The sequence below is a fragment of the Gastrolobium bilobum genome, unplaced genomic scaffold (assembly GCF_033153095.1).
Source record: "Gastrolobium bilobum isolate Gb01-03AN ecotype WA unplaced genomic scaffold, APGP_CSIRO_Gbil_v1 utg10548, whole genome shotgun sequence".
Classification (NCBI taxonomy): Eukaryota; Viridiplantae; Streptophyta; class Magnoliopsida; order Fabales; family Fabaceae; genus Gastrolobium; species Gastrolobium bilobum.
The window spans coordinates 89,212-114,340 of record NW_026895215.1 but is presented as its reverse complement, the minus strand read 5'-3'; the positions used below and the strand labels follow the sequence as shown (position 1 = coordinate 114,340).

The following is a 25,129-nucleotide window of genomic DNA, read 5'->3' as shown; positions in this document are numbered from 1 at the left end:
TATCCATTCTCTCTCCTCCTTTATCTATTTCTTTCTCTCACTTAAAATGACACAACTTTATCTCCAAAACAAAAAGTTTTTTGTTTTCGTGTATTAACTTTGTATGACTCTTTATTATGGCAAGGAAGCACACCACAAATAAGTAGATATACAAACATTGAAAAAGTCAAGACTAATAACGACAAAATTGTAATACACTTGGACAATAATGCAACAAAACAAGTCAATGGTTATAAGAAGGTATTGGCAAAGTGGAAGGATTGGTTGTCATTTCTTTTTCAAGCCAATTTTTTAATTTGAGATCTGTTATACCTTTTGTAACCAAGTTTGGATGAAACTAACACTGTTTGTGTTGCTAAATTTAGAAGCACAACCTTCAACCTTCAAGGACTACCATCCTTATTTAAGCATGTTCATTTATGAACTCACATCACCAAGCACCATGTTGCGTTCAAAATTAGCTTGGTTTTAATTGGTATAGGCTAGCTTGCCAAGGTCTTGTTGATTTGTACGTTAAAACTTTAACTAACTATTCCCCAAGACCTTAAGCAACCTTGCCATTTTAAAGGAAACAAATAAAATAAATATAAACACATACATATTATATATATTTTAAAAAAGAAAGAGAAAACCAGCCAAATCTCAGAGAGAGAAAAAAAACTAGTCATGGGCATGGGAAAAATAATGGTGGGAAGTGCAAGTAAGGTTACTTTTATCTTCTTGGTTACTCTCGCCATTACCATTCCATGCCTTGAAGCTGGCATTGCTGAGTTTGATGATTTTCTCAAAGTACAAGCTGAGAAAGCCCATAGACTTGCTCTTGCGTCCTACGTGCCAATTCCTGAAGAGGTTACAGAGGACCTCAATCTACACGTTCATTTGTAAGTACAATACCAATACCATCTCTTTTCCTATATTACAACATGCTATTTATTCATTCAGAAAAAATATATATAATAAAATGATAGCATTAGGTTAGAATTCATCCAATTTCAAAGTTTTCAATAAGTGCAATTAAGGATTAAGGTTTTAAATTACTTCCAAAGATGGTGCTGGAATCGAACAATGCTTTCAGTACCCCACCTATTCAGTTCCTTGACGCCAATTAAACTACTATTATTTGATATTACACTTTTATGTTATTTTTAGTCATATAAAGAGTGAGCACTCGGGCTTTAGCCCCTCTTATGTACAAAAAAAAAAAAAAAAAAAAAGTGATAGCCCCATTGAAATTCTTATTATATCATTTATGTTCTTTTGATTAAATATATAGTTATAACTTAATATGAATATTACACTTTCGATCTCGCCCCTTGAGACAATTTTTTGGCTTCATTGCTAAGCAAACTATTTTCTTACACTTTGATGCAATGTAGGGCATTGGATGAGACATCAAACAATACAAGGAGGGAGTTAAAGCAGAAATATCAAGGACCATGCACAGCCACCAACCCCATTGATACTTGCTGGAGGTGCAATCAAAACTGGGCCAAAAATCGGTTTAAGTTAGCCAAATGTGGTAAGGGGTTCGGAAGAAGGGCCACCGGAGGACTCGGTGGCCCCATCTATGTCGTCACCGACGAATCGGATAACGACATGATAAGCCCCAAACCTGGGACTCTCCGTTTTGGTGTTACCCAGAAGGGTCCATTGTGGATCATATTCCAACGTAGCATGATTATAAGGTTAAACCAAGAGTTGTTGGTTTCCTCCGACAAGACCATTGATGGTCGTGGAGTTAATGTTCAGATTAGGGATGGTGCTGGCATCACCATGCAGTTTGTGAACAATGTTATCATTCATGGGCTTCGCATTAAGAATGTCGTATCTAAGCCAGGGGGCATGATGAGGGACTCTTATAATCATGTTGGATTAAGAACCAGGAGTGATGGTGATGCCATCTCCATTTATGGTTCCACAAACATTTGGGTTGATCATGTTTCCATGTCTAATTGCGAGGATGGTCTTGTTGATGTTATACAAGGTTCCACTGCCATCACCATCTCAAATTGCCACATGACCAAACATAACGATGTACGTAATTAGTTTGAATTACTATTTTGTAATACCATTTTGTCTTCATCTAATTCTTGCATGTTATTATAACGAGGTAGGATCTTTTGATATCAATATCAAATTTGAAAATTGACACCTCATCTGAGAGCCATTAGATCAAAAAAGATCAACGACTCTTACTTATAAGCATGTGATACCATTGATCTATTTTGATCTAAGGACTCTCAAATGAGGTGTCAAACTTTAAATTTGACACTGGTGTCTTAGTATCCTATCTCTTATATAATACTTTTGCATGTATGTTAAGTTAATTAATTTGACATGCATTAACTAATATTTTGATGAATGAATGAAAATATATATAATTGCAGGTGATGTTGTTTGGAGCTAGTGATAGCTACAGTGGAGATAAGATTATGCAGGTGACAGTGGCATTCAACCACTTTGGGCAGGGATTGATTCAGAGGATGCCAAGATGCAGATGGGGTTTTGTCCATGTTGTGAACAATGACTACACTCACTGGCAAATGTATGCAATTGGTGGTAGCTCAGGGCCAACCATTCTAAGCCAAGGAAATCGCTTCATTGCTCCTCCTAACAATGCTGCAAAGGAGATCACACATAGAGACTATGCAGGACCAGAAGTGTGGAAGAATTGGCAATGGACATCAGATATGGATCTGTTCATGAATGGTGCAAAGTTTGTTCCTTCAGGGCTACCTATTAAAAATGTGCCATACAAAAAAGGTTTCATGATGAAACCAAGAGATGGATCTCATGCCAATAGGCTAACAAGGTTTGCTGGTGCCCTTGCTTGCAGGGTGGGCAAGCCTTGTTAGAAATTATTTTCTCTTTATTATCATAAACAAAGAAAAAAAAAAAAACACATACACAGATATGAATATCCTCAAGTATGAATTGACAATTATGATTTGGAGGATATATATAAACATATATATATTTATATAAACATATACTTAAAGAACTTCTTCAATAAACATGTTGTGCCCTTGTGAGGGCGAGAAAAAGAAGTTGTTACTTGGGTTATTTGTATATTTATTTGATCCTTTTTTATTTTATTTATTATTTAGTGCTTGTTTGGTTTGCAAACTCATACGGACATTTGGAAGCAATTATGTTGAGTTTCACATTAAGAAAAAACAAATTTGTTTGACTTCTTGTTGGGAAGAAGAAGAAGAAGAAGTCAATTCTAGGTTGTAAAGTTGACTTAGAGAGGAATATATGATTCTTTTGTTTTTTATTTTTACTTCCCCAGTGAATAAAATGATTCTTAAGGGGCCGTTTGGTTTACGGCTTTCCAAGACTTTCCTATGCAAATGAAGGAAGCTTTCTAGTTTGCTAACGTTTGGTTCAACAGATTAACTCAAAATCCCCATCCATCCAATTTGCATTGCTTTTTCAATTTTGTCCAAGAATGATAGCTTTTGGCATTGTTTAGAAAGACTTTTTGGGGGCGTTTGGTTGAGGAGAAATTTTATGAATAATAGGAAAATGATATTGATAGGGAAATGGTAGAAAATGATAGGAAAGTGAGTTTGGTAGGAAAATATAAAAAAAAGTTGTTTGGTTGAAAAAAATTTAACTGAGAAAATATAAAGTTTATGTTTGATTGTAGGTAAAATATAGATGGGAAAAAAATTTAAATTTACGAAAATATCCTTGTAAATTTTTTGAATGTGTATCCCTGGCCATTATTTCAAACGTTCATATGTCTACATCTCCGTCTTCCTCCTTGTCTCTCTTTCAAATGCTGCGACCCTAAATCCAGCACGGTGAGCATTTGCTGTGAATGGGCAGTCAAGTTGGCAAAAAGAAACGCAAATACATTAGAGCGGTGCCGATTTGTGGACAGTAGGGATTGACAAGCAAGCCTCCACCATCAGTGGGTAAGGGTTGTTAAACTTGTCACTGCAAGCATAAACATGGTGTTCACTTTCATAATACCCATCAGTACATTAGGGGGCATTTTGGACAAATTTTTCACGCTACTTTTTTCCTTCCCGGGCAACTGCGAAATACCATCTCAGATTTGGGTATCTAAAACACTGTTTCCAATCCTATTTTTCACGCAAAATCGGATGACTGGGTATTCAATTGCCTAGGCATATTTTTGGTGAACCTTCTACCAAACGATGTCTTCTTCGATTCCCTATCTCAGTTGCCTGGGTATTTCAAATAAAAACTGCAACCAAACGCCCCCTTTGTAGGTGGTTTCTGAGGAAAAGCCGGCTAAACCACTGTAGACACACTTTTTTCACACCCATTATACCTTTTGAAAAGGCTGAGTTTGTGGAGTTGGCTTCAGTGTGGTGGTCAATTGGCTGGTGGGGACTGTGGCTGAATCGGTGAAGAAAAGGGGATGGACGGTGGTGGCGTGGGGTTGTGGATCGGTTGGCTGTTGAATGGGTCGAAGGGTGTTGGTGGTTGAACGATTGGAGAAGGTGGTTGGTGTCGGCGAGAGGAGGTGGCCGAGTGGATTTGATGAGCGGTGGTGTGGGTGGTCTTGACTGTGGCTGGGGCTGTTGGACGGTGGACGGTGGACGGTGGTTTGAGGGAGTTGGAAGTGTATATTTAAAAGGGGACAACCATTTGAGACATATGGACATGAATAAAAGTGTTCATGTTGGACGGTGGACGGTGGTTGGTTTACACTTTCAAATATTAAAAAAATGGGACACTTTCAGAAAAAAACTATTGTTCACACCATTCTAGATAAGCTTTTGTACGTGGCATGCGAATAGCCAAGTTTTTTTTAGTCATGTGCTTCATTAGCATATGGAATAATGCCTTTTAAATTTAAATGAAATTCAAAAGTAAAAAGAAAAAAATGTAGGAATTTTTTTTATAAATATTAAATAATATTTTTTTAATTAATTTAAGTTGAGTATAAAATGGGGTTGATTTAAATGTAAAAAACACATAGATTAAAAAATAAAAATAAAACAGGGTTATTTTCGTAAAAATAACTTTTTTCCCATCTATATTTTACCTACACCTAAACATAGACTTTATAAAAGTTACCTAATTTCCCCATCAAAATTTTATCCAACCAAACAACTTTTTTTACATTTTCCTATCAAACTCATATTCCAACGATTTTTCCAGTAATCACATTTCTCTAGTATTCATAAAATCTTCTCCTCAACCAAACGCCCCTAAGTGTGATATGTATAAATTTTTTCAGATATATCTTATTTATTTTGAAAAAATAATTTTAATTAGTTTTTTTTTTTTAATTTCTTTTGACCCGAAACTCCAAATATTCAAAACATACTTCGAATCGTGATTAATCCAAGGAGGTACTTATTTTTTCTATTCACGAAACTCGTCGATCCCACGATCTTATTTAAATGAAAGTGATCTCCTTACAATTAGATCTTAAGTTTTTTTGAAATACAAATTATTTTAATTAAATATTAAAATCTAAACCAATTGAAAAGATTTGGTTGTGTAATTTATATAATTCCTTAATTGATTTTATATGCATAATTTGTATTTTGGTATTGTTTTTTGAGATAGATTTTATTAAATATAATTTTTACTCATTGATTCATTTCAAAATAATATATTCAAACCCGCTGGCTGAGGTAAGGATTTTGTTGGTGAGTGATATATAATTCTTCCCAAAAATTCTCAAAACATTTGTGGGGTCTTTCTTGATCCTAGCGAAATATGGGTATCTAACTCCATTTAAACTTTCTATTTACTAAAAAATAAAAATAAAAAATAAAATAATATATTCAAACCCCAATACTGCAGGAGGTATTCAAATCTTGCAGATTTGCCATACAAAAACTACCTTTAACTACACACAAATTCTGAACCACTTATATTGTGTTAAATGTTATTACAACAGTTTATGCAGCAAAATTCATAAGAATTAGTAAGATCTCTCATTCTTATACACTTTAAGCTTTATACACACCACTTGGGATTTTTAGCAGTACCTTATCAGAACTCTACATTGCAGCTCCTTCCTATTTTCCAGCCAACTGTAGATTGTTCAACTTGGGAACATACCAGTCACCAACTCATCTTGTTATACTTACTATTGAATTTCAAAATTACTTACTCACATGATTGATTAGTTAGACATTTCATCCATGCATCAATTTCTAGCATTTCAAACAAAGTTCCAAATTTAATGCATACATCATAGAACAGACCTGATCTGATATTGGTCGAGCCATAAATCCTTGATAAACCGCCTGGCCGATTTACACCACTACTGCCACCCTATCATTCGCAGGTTATACAAACAAATAAATATAGAGATATATAGGTTATATTTACAATTTTTTTTTTTTTTTACAATTTATATTATGTACTATGGATAATACATGCTCAAGTAATATGTATTACTCGTAGTATATAGTGTAGTTTGTAAAAAAAAATTTATAAATATGAAGAGGGATATTCTCACTACCAAAATTTTTTACTACCAACTTACTACCTATCTAATCACCATTAGATTAACATTTTCTCTCTCTTCAAAATTTTTTTAACACTCTCTCTCTTTGATCGAATGATGATGTGATGGGTAGTAAGTTAGTAGTGAGAATTTTTGGTAGTTAGAATATCCTCACTCTATAAATACAACCTTGTTCATGAATATATAAGAGAAATTCAAAACTAAAGGAGCCTACGTGAGAGTCCATGTAACTATGAACAGTAATTCTTTTTGTGTATAAACTAGTCCATTTCTTAATGTTTTTTCAGTAAAATTGCCTAAAAAATAATTAATTGACTCGTTACATTATATATCAAAGGTTATTGATTTTAATAACAAAAAAGTCTAACTTTGGTGCCTATTTGAGAAGTTTTGCTTTTTAGCTCCTCTTTCTCTTTATAAGTAGAAGCGAGCCCAAATAATTTTTTACAAAAGTTTTTATAATGAAAAGATATTTTTTTATAGGAGAAAGTTATATTGACAAACTTTTTTTTTAACAAACTACATTAAGTCTAACTAGTCATACACTCTTAATTGAAGTCTGACTAGTTAGAATTAGTGTAGTTTGTAAGAAAAAAAGTTTCTCAATATAATCCTTCCCTTTTTATAATAATAAAAAAAAAAAGCCAAAAGTTCTTTGGAGGAATTTTTTTAAGTTGTATCAGCTTTTTTTGAAATATGTACTTTTTTGAAATGAATAACTTTTAAACTAATTGTTTTTGTATAATCATCAAACAACTTATAGCTTTATTTTTCAAATTTTTTTTTTTAGCTTTACCTTGAAAGTAGTTTTTAGTTTAAAAAAAATACCAAACAGGTTCTTGGTACAGAAAAAACGAAGAGAACGTAGACTAAATTGGACCCAAACGATATCTATAAAATTCAATCTGAGATCAAGTAGTTTTCCAAAGAACTTTGTGCCAGGCACTGAATTCTTTTTCCTTGTTGAACTTATAAAAGAATTACGAATAACCAAAATTGGCTAAGTGACCAACTAATAGCATCATCCGAGTTCAACATGTAAGATCTATTTTTATCAATTTACAGATGCAATGGATTAATTGGGAAAAATAGGTATATTTTTATAGGTAATAAATAAATTATTCACACTTCAATTAAAATTGAAGGGAATTGCATGAAATTTTATACTTAATAAACATAGGGGGTAAAGAACCAATTCAACCCAAAAACTTAAGCTATTGGATGAGGTTACATTAGTGGTTTTATATATCTCAACACGCCCTCTCACGCCTCTCACACGAGTCCACTGGGCTTGAAGGGTGGGCAATGCACAGGTCTATCTACTTGTGCGAACAAATAAATTCCACTAGAAAGAAAGTGGGGGCAGTGAAGATTGAACCCGGTGGTGGGCCTGTGCATTGTCCACCCTTCAAGCTCAGTGGATTCTCGTGTGAAGGGGCGTGTTGAGATATATAAAATCATTAATATAACCTCACCTAATAACTTAAGCTTTTGGGTTGAATTGGTTCTTTACGTAGGACCCTACGTTTAAGACATGAACTAAAAAAAATATGATAAGAAATCTGTTCTTCTTAATCGAAAGTTTATATTTGAGTCTTGAAATTTTGGAAGAATTATCCTTTACATAAGTTCGGCAGTGTCTAAACTAAATTAATCAAATAATCGATGAACCAATTAAAAAATAAATAAAAAAATGACAAGAGGTGCAAACTTAAAAATATTTCTAATAAAAAAGAAGGAAAAATAAAGGAACCTGCTCTTTAAACTTTAAAGTAGAGAAAGAAATGTTATTTTAAGCTTTAATCAACCTCCCAAAGCCCAAATATATAAACAAAAAGAAAGATTAAAAAAAAACACCCAAAGACCAAAAGAGAAAACAAACATTGGATTGATGAAGTTTTTTAATACGGAATCACCGAGAAAAATGGCTTTATTTAAAGAATGCATTTCAAGGATAAAGTTAACTAAATTGCTTAGAAAAGATTAATTTTAGCGTCAATAATCTAAGTGGTAGGTTAGGCAAAAGCTTCTCATGCTTTCCATACAGCAGATATATTATAATTAACTAGCTAGGATAAAATTTTAGCAGAAAGAAAAACTAATTTTTGACACAAGGAGATTAGATAATTAACCATACTTTTTTTAAACAGTATAACGGACATAGATTATGGGTCAAGATACTGGGAGTTGGTAACTTTTCATATTCCATGCTTCTCGCTTCAAAGCATTATAGATATCCACATATAATTTTAATGGGGCAGGTTATATTTACAAATTTTTTCGTTTACAAACTACACTATGTAGGACCGGTCCTACATTAATCACACAATGTACGACCGGTCCTACATTAATCACACAATGTACGACCGGTCCTACATTAGTGTAATTGCAAAAAAAGTTTGTAAACGAATCCTGTCCCATTTTTAATAAGTAAAAGTTGACATTTCAACATCTTTTGGGTGCAAATCACATAAACTTATACTATTGTTAGCATAAATGCATATAATTGTACTTAATTTTAACAATACGTTAAAATTTCTTTATTGCATTATTCTTATTAATTAATTATGACACTTGTTTTGTAATTCAAAACTCAACAACAGTTTTTGATTAAATAGTTTATTAGTAAAACTTCATTTGAAACTGATCAGAACCATTGAATCATTTTTCTCTGGGCTGACCATGTAATTTTCCTCTATATAATTGATTTGATGCAGTTTTAATCCATGAGTTTTCACTGAAACAAAGTAGGGGTGTACTTACAAAATACTTTGACGGTCAAATTAGATTTTGTGTAAATATGTTTATTTATGTAGAAGAAGATATATATACCTTTGGTAAACACATTCACATTTATAATGACGAGATGACCAATTTTGGATATATCCCTCCAAGTTGCTTACAAGTATTGAGGCGACAAGCTTTTCATATTGATTTTTGTGTAAGTGGCTGAAATAAGCTTTACAAAGGTACTCGTGGCTGAGATACAAAGCAACATTTGTTGACTTTTGTATATACCTTTTTTCATGGTGAAAACTTTTAGGGTAATTCAATTGTCATGTTACAGCAAAATAAATTGAATTTCCTCCAGAGACATCCCATGGATGGGGCTCAGGAAAAAGTTTTCTCTCACCTCAATTTTTCTCTCTCTCCTAAACTTTTGTCTCAACATGAAAGTGTTTCTGTATTTCTATAACAGCACAATCATATTGCCCAAACTTTTAATATGGACCTTATATTTCATTCTAAATCAGAAACATTAAAGCCTGCAATTGTGGATTGATATATACTTAAGGGAATATTATATTTATAAATTTTTTATTTACAAACTATACTATATCTGACCGGTTAACTTTAAAATTTAGTGTAATTTATAAAAAAAATTGTAATAGAATGTTTCTCCATATATTTAAGTTGTGATTATGTAGCCTTAAAGCTCGTAAGCATTGTTTTTGGAGGGAGGATATTCTCACTACCAAAATTTTTTACTACCAACTTACTACCTTTCTATTTACCATTGGATCAAAGAGAGAGAATGCTAAAAAAAATTTAAAGAGAAAAAAAATGTTAATCCAATGATAGTTAGATAGATAGTAAATTGGTAGTGAAAAATTTTGATAGTAAGAATATCATTTCTGTTGTTTTTGTTGGGAACTTTATGTAGACGGTAAGTTTTCTCTTCTCGGACAAATACCCTTATGTAATGCTGAAACATTATATTGAAGAATCCTCCAGCGGATTAGAATATCAAAGAAAACCTTTTAGTAATCCTACAATATAGATATTTCCTCTATTATTAATTATTTGTGAGCCTCATTAATTATGATAAAGTTAAATGATTATATTTTAATTTTGGCATCCTTATTATCCTTTTATCATTGTTGGATTGGATTCAAATCAACGTTAAAAGAGAGAAACAAAATGTATAATTTGTTGAGAAAAGCATGAGAGAGAATGAAAATTTATAGGTGTGTAATTGTTTTTGTTTTTCTTTAGAAAATTATTATTTTTAAGACCGTCGATTTAAATTCAATCCAGCAACCAGAAAAAGGTAACAATGGTAGCCAAAAGTCATTATTAACTATGAGATATAATTATTTAACACCGTGTCAAATTTTATCCAACTAAAAAAGTTGATATTAAATTTTTACCGTTTATTTCCATCAATCTAACCGTTATAATTTATTGAGAATTAATAATTAATTAATAAGTGTGACCTAATAAATTATAATCATTAGATTCACGAAATTAACAGTTAAATTTTGGTGTCAGATTTTTTAATTTGACACCGATATCAAAAAAAGATAGATTAAATTGGACCCAAACATGTCTATAAAATTCAATCTGAGATCAAGTAGTTTTTCAAAGAACTTTGTGCCAAGCACTGAAATTTTTTTTCCTTGTTGTATTTATAAAAGAATTACGAATAATCAAAATTGGCTAAGTAACCAACTAGTAGCGTCATCTGACTTCCACATGTAAATTCTCTTTTTATCAATTTACAGATGAAATGGATTAATTGGGAAAAAAAATAGGTATATTTATTTAGCTAAAAAATAAATTATTCACACTTCAATTAAAATTGAAGGTAATTGCGTGAAATTTTCTACTTAATAAAAGACCACTACGCGTTTAAGGCATGAACTAATAAATATATGATGATAAATATATTCTTCTTAATCGAAGATCTTAAATTTGAGTCTTGAAAATGGTGAAAATAATTTTGGACTAGATTAAATCAAATAATTGATGAACCGATTAAGAAATAATAATAAAAAAATGATATGAGGTGCAAACTTAAGAAATTTTCTCAAAAGAAAAAAAAATAGAGGAACCTCCTCTTTAAACTTTAAAGTAGGGAAATAAATGTTATTTTAAACTTTGATATCAACCTGCCAACCCAAAGCCCAAATATATAACAAAAAGAAAGATTAAAAAACACCCAAAGACCAAAAGAGAAAACAAAACACTGGATAGATGAAGTTTTTTTAATACAGAATCACCGAGAAAAATGGCTTTATTTAAAGAATGCATAGCAAGGATAAAGGTAACTAAATTGCGTAGAAAAAAATAATTTTAGCGTCAATAATCTAAGTGGTAGGGTTACACAAAAGCTTCCCATGCTTTCTATACAGCACATGATAACTAGGTTAAAATTTTAGCAGAAAGAAAAACTAATATTTGACACATAAGGAGTTTATATAATTAAACCTGTTTTTTTTTTTTTCAAACAGTATAACGGACACATATAATCTCTGATGAGATTGTCAAATGTAGAAGTTGTAATTTCACGTAAATTACAACTTCTACATTTGACAATCTACGTGAAATTACAACTTCTACATTTGACAATCTTATTAGAGATTATATGTGTCCGAGAGGTAATTGTGAGAAAGAAGCAAGCTCAGAATCTAATCAGTGCCTACACACTTCCCCTTCCTCCTCGAGAAATAGTTTGGAAGAACTGCCACAGTCCAGCTTCAAGGAGGTTGTTCGTGCTGCGGCGCTGAGGTGAGCTGTTCGTGAAGAGGAATCCTACAAGGGAAGATTCTACACGAGACCTGTGCACCGAGAGGTAATTGTGAAACAAGGATGATTCGGTAAGCATACCAATGTACTAGGTCCTAAACCGCTTCCGCATAAATCTAAGATTTCCTACGAGAAGTTGTAATTTCAACATTTTGTTTTTTGGTGTAAATTGCTTAAACTTATATACTATTCTTAGCATAAATGCATATAATTATGTTTAATTTTAACAATGCGTCAAAATTTCTTAATTACTTTATTTTTATTAATTATGAGACTTCTTTTGTAGTTCAAAACTCAAAAGTTGTTAATTAAATAGTTTATTACAAAACTTCATCCGCAACATTAAGGATATATATGAAAACTTTTCCGAAATCAATTTTTTTTAACTGTTCTAGGAAATAAAATGGATAGAAAACTCGTTTGGTAAAACTGATTTATTTATTTTTTCCTGGAATGAATCGATTTAATTCTTGTAATATGGAACAGAAAAAAGAATAAAAAAAAATCTATTTTTTGTTTTTATTTTCGGGCACAAATTAAGAAACACTTGTATCTCTCAATCACTCTCCACCATTACCATCATCACCATATGTTCATCCCCACCATTGTTGCTGTCGTCGTCGTACCACTAATGTCGTTGTCACCACTACCATCGTTGTAGCCACTACCATCACTACCACCGCCATCGCCGTCATTACCACCACCATCGCTGCAGTCACTGCCGTTACCACCACTATCACTGTCGCCGCCACACCGTATGGAAAGGAAAATAGTGATCCGAAATTTTTTTATGTTTAATAGGAATTGTTTTTTATTATATTGTTTGTTGTGTTATCAAACGCAATTCTCATTCTGAAAATAAAAATAGAACATATCATTAAACATATTTTTTTTTAGAAACTATTCCGAGGCACAAAAATAGAAAAAAATTATTTCATTTCGAAAATAGTGTCAGGGAACAAATCGATGGTTGTCATACACACCCTAAACTTGGCATTGTGGATTGATATATAGTTAGGCTGTGATTGTGTAGTCGTTAAGCTTGGAAGCATGATCTGTTGGGAATTTTGTGTAGTTTCTTGTACTTATGTTATGACATTGAAGAATCCTCAAAGGGAACTACATAATTAGGGAACTAGAATATCAAAGAAAATTGATATTTCCTCCGTTAGTAATTATTTGTGAAACTCATAATGAAAAAACTCTTAACAAAATAACAATTATAGTAAACTTTTTTTTTAGGACGTAAATCAACTCAATTACCACCCTTCTGTACTTCCGATAGGCTTTGTCACAGTTACTTTGACAAACCATGACCAACATATTAATCTTGTGATCATAATTATCTATGATGGATTTGGAGTTTTGCATTTCCGTACAAAGACAACCTGAAGAAAGAGGTTATGGGTCTTTTTTGGCCCAAAAAATATTACATTATGTAAAGCCAACCACAACCTGCTGGAATAGTTATTTTTACACTTTTGACCAAATCAGCAAATTATTCTTCTTCACAATGTACTCAACTAAATTCTTCATTACTTCACTCACAATTCACTCCTTTATTCTTGCTTCTCAACATTAAAAATCTTTTGAAAAAATTATAAAAAAATAAAATAAAAGAGGAAATGAAACCTCACATTCAACTTAGAAAAACTTTTGCTAAAATTTTTATTTAAACATAATGACTAAAATAGTAACGTGATCTGAAAGAACATTGATGCCAAAGATAATAGAGGCAAATTCTGACAAGATAAATGGAATATAGAGCTTTTGATTTTCCTTTTTTGTCTTTTTCATTCGAAAATAAAAATTAAAACTATCATGTTTTTCTAATTTACCAGGACTCATGAACTTTTGGTCATCAAGCTAATATTATGTAGGTCTCCTTTGCTAAAGAACCTATGAACCAAAAGACAATGTCAAGATCAAAATTGGAATCTATCTTTTTAGTTCGTGTGGACATAAATGCCCTTACTTTTACTTATTGATTATTATGTTCCTTTTTTTATGGCATAATTATCACACCTTATGTCCTCCCAAAAATCAATTAGATTCATTATACAGGGGAATAAACAAGATATATGTACATGCCAAACATTGAGTTTGTCTATTGCACACGGGGCATGTTATATTTACAAACTTTTTTGTTTACAAACTCTTACAAACTACACTATGTAGGACCGGTCCTACATTAATCACATAGTGTACGACCGGTCCTACATTAGTATAATTGCAAAAAAAGTTTGTAAACGGATTCTGTCCCGTTGCACATTACAAAAACCTAGAGTTGCAATTTCAAATATATAGAAAAAAGATAGCTGAAATTAGTAATCTAATAACCAAAACCAGACCCTTTTTTTTTCATTGCTTTGGCTCAGAAAAAGCATGAGATCATTGAGAATAGAGAGAAAAGAAAAGCCTGATAAGCCACTATGAAGAAGCATCTTCAAAAACAGATTATTCTATCTTAGTGATTCAAAATTCAACAAAGTAGCCTAAAAAGAATGTAAGGTAGCTTACTAAGTTATAGATGTCCTAAATCTTTCAACAGTTAGGCATCATGATTTCCTTAACTGATGTTTATCATGTTGTGACAGCCACTGTCCCATTGTATGTGACCATGATACTAGCTTACATCTCTGTTAAATGGTGGAAGCTCTTCACACCAGATCAATGTGCAGGCATAAATAAATTTGTGGCCAATTTCTCAGTTCCACTGTTGTCATTTCAAATGATTTCTTCCAACAACATCTATAAAATGAGCCTGAAACTCATATATGCAGACTTTTTTCAGAAATTGCTTGCATTTCTAGCCTTGACAGCAATCATTAAGATCAGTGCCAAAGGAGGTTTAAAGTGGATCATAACTGGTCTCTCATTATCAACACTTCCTAACACTTTGATCCTTGGAATTCCACTCATGAGGGCTATGTATAAGGATGAAGCTGATGTTCTCCTTCCCCAGGTTATTTTCTTGCAAAGCATGATCTGGTACAATTTGCTGTTATTTCTTCATGAACTTGATGCTGCAATTCCTGCAAGGACCATGCCTGCTGCACCACCATCACAAGGCACAGGTGGGTATTTAGATTTGGTTAATATGCATCTTAAGGAAATAGATTTGGACAAATATAAGTGTAGATAAATTCTTCATTTCCATTTCTTCATTTTTCTCCTTGCCATTTCACTAATATGCAACACACCTAAATCCAAAATTGATTTTGATTTTCTTCATTTTTAAATTATGTAAGCATATATAACTTCCATAAATTATTCTTGTTCAGTCAACTAAGTAATCTATGACAATCAAAGTGGGGCCAGAACATATTTTAAATTTTTCTTTGTTTTTCTGTTATTTTCTTTCTTTATTTCTCTCTTCAGTTAGACTCTATTTGAATACATATTCAGTTAAACTATCCTATTGCCTCTGCATCAAATAAGTTAAACTGAGGCCTGTGTCATAAAAAAGTATGCGCTTCATTTGAGTATATGGTACATTATTTAAATACCAATTTGTCTCATAAAAAGCAATATCATGCTGGTACATATTTCTGCAATGGAAGTGGTGTCATTTATATTTTCTACCAATTTTACTTTATCTTTAAAGGAGAAATGGAGACTTCTCAGGAAGTACAATCAAAAGAAGAAGAGGAAGAAGCAGAACATAGATTGGAGAGGAAAATGAGGATTTTGCTCATTCTCATGACAGTGGGAAAGAAGTTAATCAGAAATCCTAATACCTATGCAACTTTCATAGGTCTTATTTGGGCATGCATACACTTCAGGTAATCCTACTGTAGAGTGGAAAGTAACAAACACTTATGTCACATTTATTTTAATCACTCAATGTAAATATAAAGAACCAATACATCCCAAAAAGCTTAAGTGGGTGAGTGAGGCTACATTAATGATTTTATATATCTCTAACATGTCCTCTCACACGAGAGCTCACTAGGCTTGAAGGGTGAACAATGCACAAACCCACTTATTTATGCTAAAAAATTCTACAAGTAAAAGTGGGAGGCGGTGAGGATCGAACCCGGATAAATAACGAGGCTCTGATACCATGTAAAAAACCGATTTAACCCAAAAGATTAAGCAGGTGGGTGAGGCTACATTAATGGTTTTGTATTTCTCTAACAGTAAAGAACCAATTCAACTCAAAAACTTAAATTGTTGGATGAGGCTACATTAATGATTTTATATTTCTTTAACACGCCCCCTTGTACAATAGCCTAGTAGACTTGAAGAGTGGATGATGCATCATACCACACTCAAGTCATTGTTGGAGATTATTATAGTTCCTGATCATCCGGGAAGAAATAAAGATAATTAGACAAATTTGTTGCAGGTGGGGAGTGCATATGCCAGAAGTTGTTAATCAGTCAATATCAATATTGTCCAATGGAGGTCTAGGTATGGCAATGTTCAGCTTAGGTAAGAGAATGGATCGATTGTTTCCTGTTATGAACTTTTGAAAATAAAAATAGACTTCAAGAATTGAATTGGAAGGTCTTTCCTATGTCTTGAATGAAATTTCAACAGGTCTATTTATGGCATCAAACTCTAGCATTATATCATGTGGACCAAGGATGACAATGATGGCAATAGCACTGAAATTTCTTATTGGACCTGCCCTAATGGCTGTAGCCTCCATTGTGATTGGATTAAGAGATACAATGCTCAAAGTGGCAATTGTTCAGGTTATCTTTCTTTATTTTCTCTACTCCTTTTCAGATCATGGAAGGGTATATATGATATGATTTTGCACGTGCAGGCAGCTCTACCCCAAGGAATTGTTCCTTTTGTTTTTGCAAGAGAGTATAATGTTCACCCAGCCATTTTAAGCACTGGGTAAGTAATACTTCTAAGTATCTTTTTGATAACCTTTGCATATAGCATGACTAAGATTAGATGATGTTCTTGTTTTGGTCACAGGGTCTTACTAGGAATGCTCATTGCCTTGCCAGTGGCATTGACCTACTATATCCTCTTGGCACTCTGATACAGTTTGTTAAATATATACCAGGAACAATGCAAAGCCGTTGCATTGGTATAAAATAACAATTTACTTAGTTCTATGTTGTCAGTATTGATTCATAGTCAGAAAAACAAAAGCAAATGAATTTATAACAAATTGCACAAGTAGAGAACTCACAGATTTTGCAACTGTTGTTTCCACAGAGAAATAAAACACTTGTTCATCATCTTTCTTACAAGTTACAAGCACAAGTACCTATAAAATAAAACATAATATGGTTGAGCCACTGAGAATGAGAAACCTACAACTATTACAAAAACGAAGACATAAGAGTACTAAGTTAGGAGATATTGATATGTTTATTTAAATGTGTCAAATGACCTTTCAATCTGAAGACACCTCCCTTTCCCTTTTGGTAGTAACAAAGAATGAAAGAGGAAATGAAATGTATATCATCCATGAAATTTATTAGGAAAAGTTACTGATCCATTTACACAAAGTGTCTAAAGAAAGAGATTAGTTGATCAAATATTAGAATGAAAATTATGATAGTTTGGAGGTGTCATCAAGAATTGTATTAAAATTGCTGATAAACATAACAATAGATATAATTAAGAGAAATATAAGAATCATGTTGCAGGAATGACACTGTTCATTCCTGCAACAAGGATACGGCGCCGTATCCTGATTTTGGTTTGACTTTTTTTTTTAAGTGTGGGACCCACACTTGATTTGTGTGTGCAGGAAAATGGTCTTGTCATGTGATATGACAAAAAGCGAACCCTATAATTAATATCGCAAAGGATGACTAACAAAACTTTACTTTTCACTGACCTGCTTTCCCTAAAGACAAAGTACAATCTTATTCATTGTTGTGTTCCTCTATCCAATATATTAAAAAGCAACCAGTTTTTCTTCCCTTTTCAAATTTAAAATGCAATATTATTTTCCAAAGCTATGTATTAGGGTGTCATAAGTTTAGAGTTTTATAACATAATTGGAGCATGTCTTCCCGGAATATAATATATAATTTGATTTTGCTTCTTTATGAAAAATTGAAGTTTACTTATACTCTAAAGAACCAGTTTAACCGAAAAACTTAAGCTGATGGATGAGGTTACAATAATAGTTTTATATATCTTTAACACATCTCCTTACACGAGAGTTTACTGAGCTTGAAAGGTGAATAATGCATAAGTCCACCTACTTATGCTAAGAAACTCCACACCGGACTTAATTAATTATTAATTAAATAGGGGACGGTGAGGATCGAACATGTGATACCGATACTTTAATACCGTGTCAAATGTCAATTCAACCCAAAAGCTTAAACTGTTAAGTGAAGGTCTTTTCAATGGTTTATACTATTCTCTAACATATACAAAAGGTCATTCCTAAATTTCATAAAGATAAACAAAAAAAGATTATTCCTGTTACAGCAAAGCTTGAAGCTTGAGCAAAACTTTTATGGATCAATCCACAGCTTGAGTAGTTTATTGCATTTGCGACCTTTGATACTATAAATGCAATAAAACATCATCCTTTGGAATATAACTCATTTATGGCATGCCAAATAGTTCAATTTCTCAAGATCATGGCAATTCTAATTGCAAAAGTATGATTGTTCGGAGCTATCAAGCATTTACCACACAAGCAGTGGTGGAGCCTGGGGAGAGCTAGGAGGGGCAATTGCCCCTTCAAGTTCATGCAGCTCTTTGTCTTAGATTCCATTCATAGTTAAAAAAAAAAAAGTAGTGTTGCATAAGTTTGTCCCTTTCAAGCTTAGCTTTTGAGCTTTCATCATTACTATTCCTAGTATATAAAGAAAACTTGGGGAGTTTTTTTTTTTTTTTTTTTGATAAATCATAGGTATCTTCCACAAAAGGCAATCATGTTCGAGTCGAGAACATCCACATCTAGCTCTTTAATCCACATCATCCCCTTTGAGAGTTCTTTAATCCAGCTATGTACCGATCTACTATCATGTTACTTGGCCTAAGTTAGTGTGAATTTTGTTTTCCTCGCCCCCGTCAATTTTTTTTCCCAATTGAATTATCAGAACCCAGACAAATTGACATTGAAGTGTAGACATTGCAGTTCTGCTTGTTCAATTTGAATAGTGATAATACAAGTATGTGAACCAACCATTTAAATTTGCTGTTTCAATATTTATATGGGGTAACAGAAAATTAACTGAAGCTCCAATCTTTACGTAATTCATCTTCAATTAGAACTGGAAACAAAAGAAAATAACTGTAAAATTAAGAAACCAGGACGTATGAGTCATGTGAAGCTAGTAGCATTGTTATTGTCACAATGTAAATGACATTGTTAAATTGGGTGTGCCACTCTTTGGTTTAAAAATCCGCTTCTCACATATAGTAAACTAAACATTTGAATAAACCAAAATTGAGGGAATTGCATCTTCCAAATCATATTCGTTTTGCTTTTTTACTTTGAAAATGCTATAAAATTGAACTTGAAACATGTAAGACTTGTGTTCTGGGCAGTCCTTTGGACCCAATAAGTTGGGCTCAATATTATAGCCCACATCTAAAACCTTCTAAAGGACACTTCATACCCACACACAACTCACAGTAGGGTAGCATGCCTTGTCTCAAGGACAAGACAGGCTATAGGTAGGACAGCTCTAGGTTCCTCTTCCTTCTTAGTACCTCGTTCTCCCATTGAAGGGACATCTATCTAATCTCTCATCTTTTATCTTATGAGTTGGTACTACTATAGCCATTTTACAAACACCCCTCCATTTCATATACAGCACCTGGGAAGCTCCCCCAGAGCCATGGTTCATACAATAGTTACTAAGAGCACCCCAATATCAATATACTATATCCCTTAAGGGAAACATCTATAGCTCTACACAAACACATAACAGCTCAACTTCATTTTATTTTTGTCTTTATAATATAAACTTTCTTTCAATTGCTTTATCTTTTTTCTTTTAATTGCGGTCTTGTAGTATTTGGGTGAATTTGCATACACCTCCAATTTGTACTTTGTAGGGAATTTGGTCCCTCAAAGTCGGCTAGGAAGCCTTTGCAGAATTCGTCACGCCGAATTTGGAACTCAACTATCATAGAAGTAGGTCGGAGTCACCAGGCCAACGTAGCAGAAATAGAAAAATGCAAAGAAGAGAGAGAAAAAAACACAACAAACTTAATGGGACACAACAAACACGCCCTATATATATATATTGAAGAGAATGGTTATATTGACAAATTTTTTTTTTTACAAACTTACAAATTACTCTATGTTTGACCGATAAGACTACTTGTCCTTTTTTGAAAAGTAAATTGTTGAAGAAAAATTAGTTAAATTTTAAATAATTTTAGAATAAAATTTGAATTTATTAATTAATTTAAATTTTTTTATTAAAATTTTAATAACTCAATATTTTAATATAATCCTACCCGCTTCGAATTAATTTAGTTGAATAATCGATGGTAATATAAAAAAAATTGATTAATGAATCAGAAATAATAAAAAAGCAGCTCAAGATTTATTATTTGTCTATAATTAAACAGACGTCGAGTAAGTGATAATCAGATGGATACTTTTAACATTAAATGATATATTAAGTAATAAATTAATATCAAATTATAAAACTGAAATTTCATAAAATTTTAAAATAACATAAAAGGTCATGTTATTTATATTATAATAAAAAATTTAATAATAAGAGACTGCAAATAACAATTCAAACTCAGACTTTATACTATACATTGAGTCTCTATTTGACTAAAAAAATAGACATATTATATTAAAAAAACCAAAAATAATAAGTTAGAAACTCCTTCTATGTGTTTATGAAAAAAAATATTGTATCTTCCTTTATTTTATTCGTTATAAAAAGTTAAAAACATGTTTTATTTTTTATTTTTTCGGTCCACAAAAACATGTTTTTATTTTACTAAGGATATTCCATGTAATGAGAAAAAGATATATTTATATTAACTATATATATATATATATGTTTACATTTCTGCCATTGTTAATGTTATACGTGCAGCAATTAAATATTTGTCATATATATATATATATATATATTTGAGAGCATTAAATGAGAGAATCATAATCATATAAATGATGAAAATATTAAATGTGGAGAATCATAACCATACACATGTCGTTGCTATACGAAAAACGACTCCAGAAATAATTTTATTAAATGTTAACTACATACATGGAAAAAAATCTATCACTTTCTTTCAGTGGGGAAAGCGAAAGAGAAACTAAATATTCTACAAATGTTGTGAATGATTCTTTATGTTAAATTTTTAGCTTTAGCTTGGAGCAAAAGAATCCTTTTGTTAAGCCATTTATTAACATCCACTCAAAATTCAAATAAAAGACATCAATCCCACGGTAAGAACTACACAAAGACCACTCCATTTCCACATCCGACGGTCCATATTTTCTTCCCGTGGGAAACACCAACGTCCAAAATAATTAAAAAAAAAAAACATTTTTCCGAAAAAGATTGCTGAAATTAGGGTTTCCACTATTATTTATATTTCCCTCAAAGGGTTCGATTGTACCTTTTAGCTTCACTCTCTTTTTCTTTCACTTTCATTTCCAATTTTCTGTGAAGAAGAAACCATGTCTAAGGGTCCTGGTCTCTACTCTGACATCGGCAAGAAAGCCAGAGGTTCTCTCTCTCTCTCTCTCTCTACATGCATGCTATGCTTCTGTTTTGTATTTTTTTTTTTCTAATAATTTTTTTTATTATTTTGGTATTTTTTTGTAGATCTCCTATTCAAGGACTATCACAGTGACCAGAAGTTCACCATCACTACCTACTCACCCACTGGAGTTGTGAGTATTTTTTTTTTATTAATTTTGCATTTCACTTCATTTTTAGGTCAACTTGGTTTATTCCACTTTCTGTTGGGTTTTGCTTGTTATTGAGCTAAATTGGGGGTGGGGATGATTGTTGTTGCATTAGAATATTTGTGTGTGTAGGGAAGGGAATCTGTGTTGAGTTGCTTTGGGAAGCATTATTTGTGATAGCAATATTGTGTTGTAAGGTTATTGTTATTGAATTTTATGATTCTGGGATCTAGCTAGTTGCTAGGTGCTGATGCATGGTCGTTAGAATGATATTTACTGTGGAACTTTTTCCCTCTGTGTCTGCTGCTGCAGGCTATAACGTCCTCAGGGACCAAGAAAGGGGAGCTTTTTGTGGCTGATGTTAACACCCAGTTGAAGAACAAGAACGTCACCACTGATATCAAAGTGGATACTGATTCTAATGTATGTTTACCATTTTTCTTTGGAATATTTTGTTCTTCTCTGTTCTGTTGGGTTTCTGATTTATGTGTCTTGTAAAAATTATGAAACCAATTTTGGTGGTTGATATTTGTTTCACTACCCTTGCGAGGTGGGTTTTCTGCTGATTTTAATTTTATGGTTTATCTTTATTTTGCGTTAAGAGTGTAAAATGGTCACTCCAACTTTGGCTGGGTTTTTCTGAGTACACCGCTTTTGATTTCTAATTGTTTTGAATTCACGAACTCTCAACTTTTTGATTAATCTACGGAAGCCCTTCTAACTATTTAGTTTGTTATTTAAGCTGAAAGGGCCATAGGACAGATGCAAGATGAAACTACTATCCAATTAGCCGATGTCAACTTATTTGAAGAAATTGAAAGTAGATGATTTCAAAACAAATTTTCAAGTTGATGATATTGTAAAATTGAAATCGGGGGCTGTAGCAACATGCAGGCTGAAATTTAAGTGTTCTTCTACATGTTGCTTCCTTTATTATGTGTCTGTCTGTATGCAAATATTGTTAATATTCGTTCAATACATATGAATTGTTTCTTCTGATTTTGATTTCAACTTCAATGAGCTGAGATGGGTGACGAACTCTGTTGGTCCTCTACATGTGTACTTATTTGACTATTAAAATTCAGCATTTACTGGAAAAATCCTATGCACTATTCTAATCCTGATTTAGATGTAAGAGATTGGGGAATGGGGCTATTTGAGGAATTTTATTTGTATGCTATTGCTTTGTGCATCTTAACCTGTGTATTTTTTTTTTAATTTGTTTATTTAAAGCCAGTACATGTATTTCACTAAAATTGATAATGCTTATGCATTCCAGCTCTTCACAACTGTCACTGTTCATGAGCCTGCTCCTGGTCTCAAGACTATTGTTAGCTTCAAAGTTCCTGATCAAAGGTCTGGAAAGGTGAGACAAGTCAATCATTTTGTAAGAGAAGCCGTAATTCTCCACAGGAAAGCATGAATTACTAAATTTGAGAAACGAACTTCATTATGAAACAGGTTGAAGTTCAGTACTTGCATGACTATGCTGGAATAAGCACCAGTGTTGGGTTAACAGCAAACCCAATTGTCAACTTCTCTGGTGTTATAGGAACTAATGTTCTTGCCCTTGGTACCGATCTTTCTTTTGACACCAAAGTTGGGGAGTTAACAAAATTCAATGCTGGATTGAACTTCACCAAAGACGATTTGGTTGCTTCATTGACTGTGTGAGTAATTGTTGTCCCTTTCTGAGAAGTGTTGTTTAGTTGAAGTGGCAGGCATTATTCATTCCAACTTCTACAAGTTAGCCTTTAATTGTTAAATTAATCTTGAGCTTGTTTTGATTACAAATAACTCAGAAAACTACTATTGTATTTTCCTAAGGCTCCAGAGCTGATCGTGAACCTTGTGAGGTTCCATTGTAGCATTCTTTTCTTTACTCTTTTCTTTTTGAGTCTGTTTACATGTAGCCATCACCAATGTGAGAAGTCTTTGTTGTAGTATCTGCCGATTTAGATATACTTTATAAACTCTCCTCCTTAGGGCTGTGTTTGAACTTATTGATATGTGAGCGTATACGTGTGATGATAATGATGAATTCTTGTATGCAGGAATGACAAAGGTGATACTGTGAATGCTTCATACTACCATGTAGTCAACCTCTTGACCAACACAGCTGTTGGTGCTGAGGCAACTCATAGATTTTCAACCAATGAGAAGACCCTCACTCTTGGCACCCAGCATGCATTGGATCCCTTGACCACAATTAAGGCTCGTGTAAACAACTTTGGCAAGGCAAATGCTCTCATCCAGCATGAGTGGCGTCCCAAATCATTCTTCACCATTTCTGGTGAGGTTGACACTAAGGCCATTGAGAAGAGTGCAAAGGTTGGATTGGGATTGGCTCTCAAACCCTAAGGAATTTTGAGCTGTACTGGCAGAGCGTCGAGGGAGGAATTAGGAAGCACATAGTTGTCTGTTTGAACTATTTTCTTGAGGTTGGTTCTCATGGACAGAAGTGTTCATGTTGTTTGATTGCATTTTGAGCAATTCAACGTATAAATAATACGATTCTATAAACCAAATGTTACTCGTAAATCCCCACTAGCTTTTTGCAAATCTCTTTGTTGAACCGAGGATTGATGCTCATATTGAGGTTTTAACTTGCCAGATTTTATATCTCTTCATGTCATGGTCATTATCTGCCATGTCCCCCTTTGATTTCGGTGTGCTTATTTGCATGTGAGGACCATTAAATATTTTCATATTTTCGTAGTCTTGTACTAGAAAGGTGAGCCTCATCTTGAAAAGTAGGAAAAGAAATGATACGTACCATACATTTATTTTTAACCATAAATGATCAATTATTAATATTATATGAAAACAAATTAAAAAAAGATGTGCTTGTTAGTAAGTTAATAACGATAATAATATTAAAGAATAAAGATAATAAAACATGACAATATGTATATGCAATTGGATAATAATATAATTTTCTTTGATATACTAACATTAATAAAAATTAAATTTTTGAGTGATATTATAATACAGATTCATATAATTTAAATAAGAATGGGTCAAATTAAATTCAAGTAAAATTACAATATGAATTACTTGAGAATTACTATATGTTTGAGATGCAACTATAAAGTAGAAACATAAAATGCCACGCATGATTTCCTCTGATTTTCTCTTTATGTCAATTCCAATTTTTTGATATATAATTAAGGAAAAAGTATTTTTTCAATCAAGGGAAATAAAGTTATCTTCATTGAGCCAAAAATGATGTCGTTTTGAGCATTGTTTTAAAATTTCATCTTGGGGTCAACTCCGTCGGGTCACTGACTCTCTCTCTA

General features: G+C 32.6%; 3 protein-coding genes across 3 annotated transcripts; all 3 read left to right on the top strand.

Annotated features, from left to right (window-relative positions):
• The first annotated feature begins 672 nt into the window (after window positions 1-672).
• Window positions 673-2,855, top strand: LOC133300353 (pectate lyase-like). The gene is made up of 3 exons (XM_061499877.1): window positions 673-881; window positions 1,377-2,034; window positions 2,388-2,855. Exons 1-3 carry the CDS (start codon window positions 673-675, stop codon window positions 2,853-2,855), a joined length of 1,335 nt encoding a protein of 444 aa, XP_061355861.1.
• Window positions 2,856-14,558: 11,703 nt separating this feature from the next.
• LOC133300323 (auxin efflux carrier component 8-like) lies at window positions 14,559-17,003 on the top strand. Its single transcript, XM_061499848.1, has 6 exons — window positions 14,559-15,075; window positions 15,606-15,783; window positions 16,350-16,435; window positions 16,544-16,701; window positions 16,776-16,852; window positions 16,937-17,003. Exons 1-6 carry the CDS (start codon window positions 14,559-14,561, stop codon window positions 17,001-17,003), a joined length of 1,083 nt encoding a protein of 360 aa, XP_061355832.1.
• Window positions 17,004-21,529: 4,526 nt separating this feature from the next.
• Window positions 21,530-24,422, top strand: LOC133300247 (outer plastidial membrane protein porin-like). Its single transcript, XM_061499765.1, has 6 exons — window positions 21,530-21,648; window positions 21,748-21,815; window positions 22,143-22,253; window positions 23,110-23,196; window positions 23,292-23,500; window positions 23,885-24,422. The coding sequence occupies exons 1-6, from the start codon at window positions 21,600-21,602 to the stop codon at window positions 24,189-24,191; spliced, it is 831 nt and encodes a 276-aa protein (XP_061355749.1). The 5' UTR covers window positions 21,530-21,599; the 3' UTR covers window positions 24,192-24,422.
• Window positions 24,423-25,129: the final 707 nt, after the last annotated feature.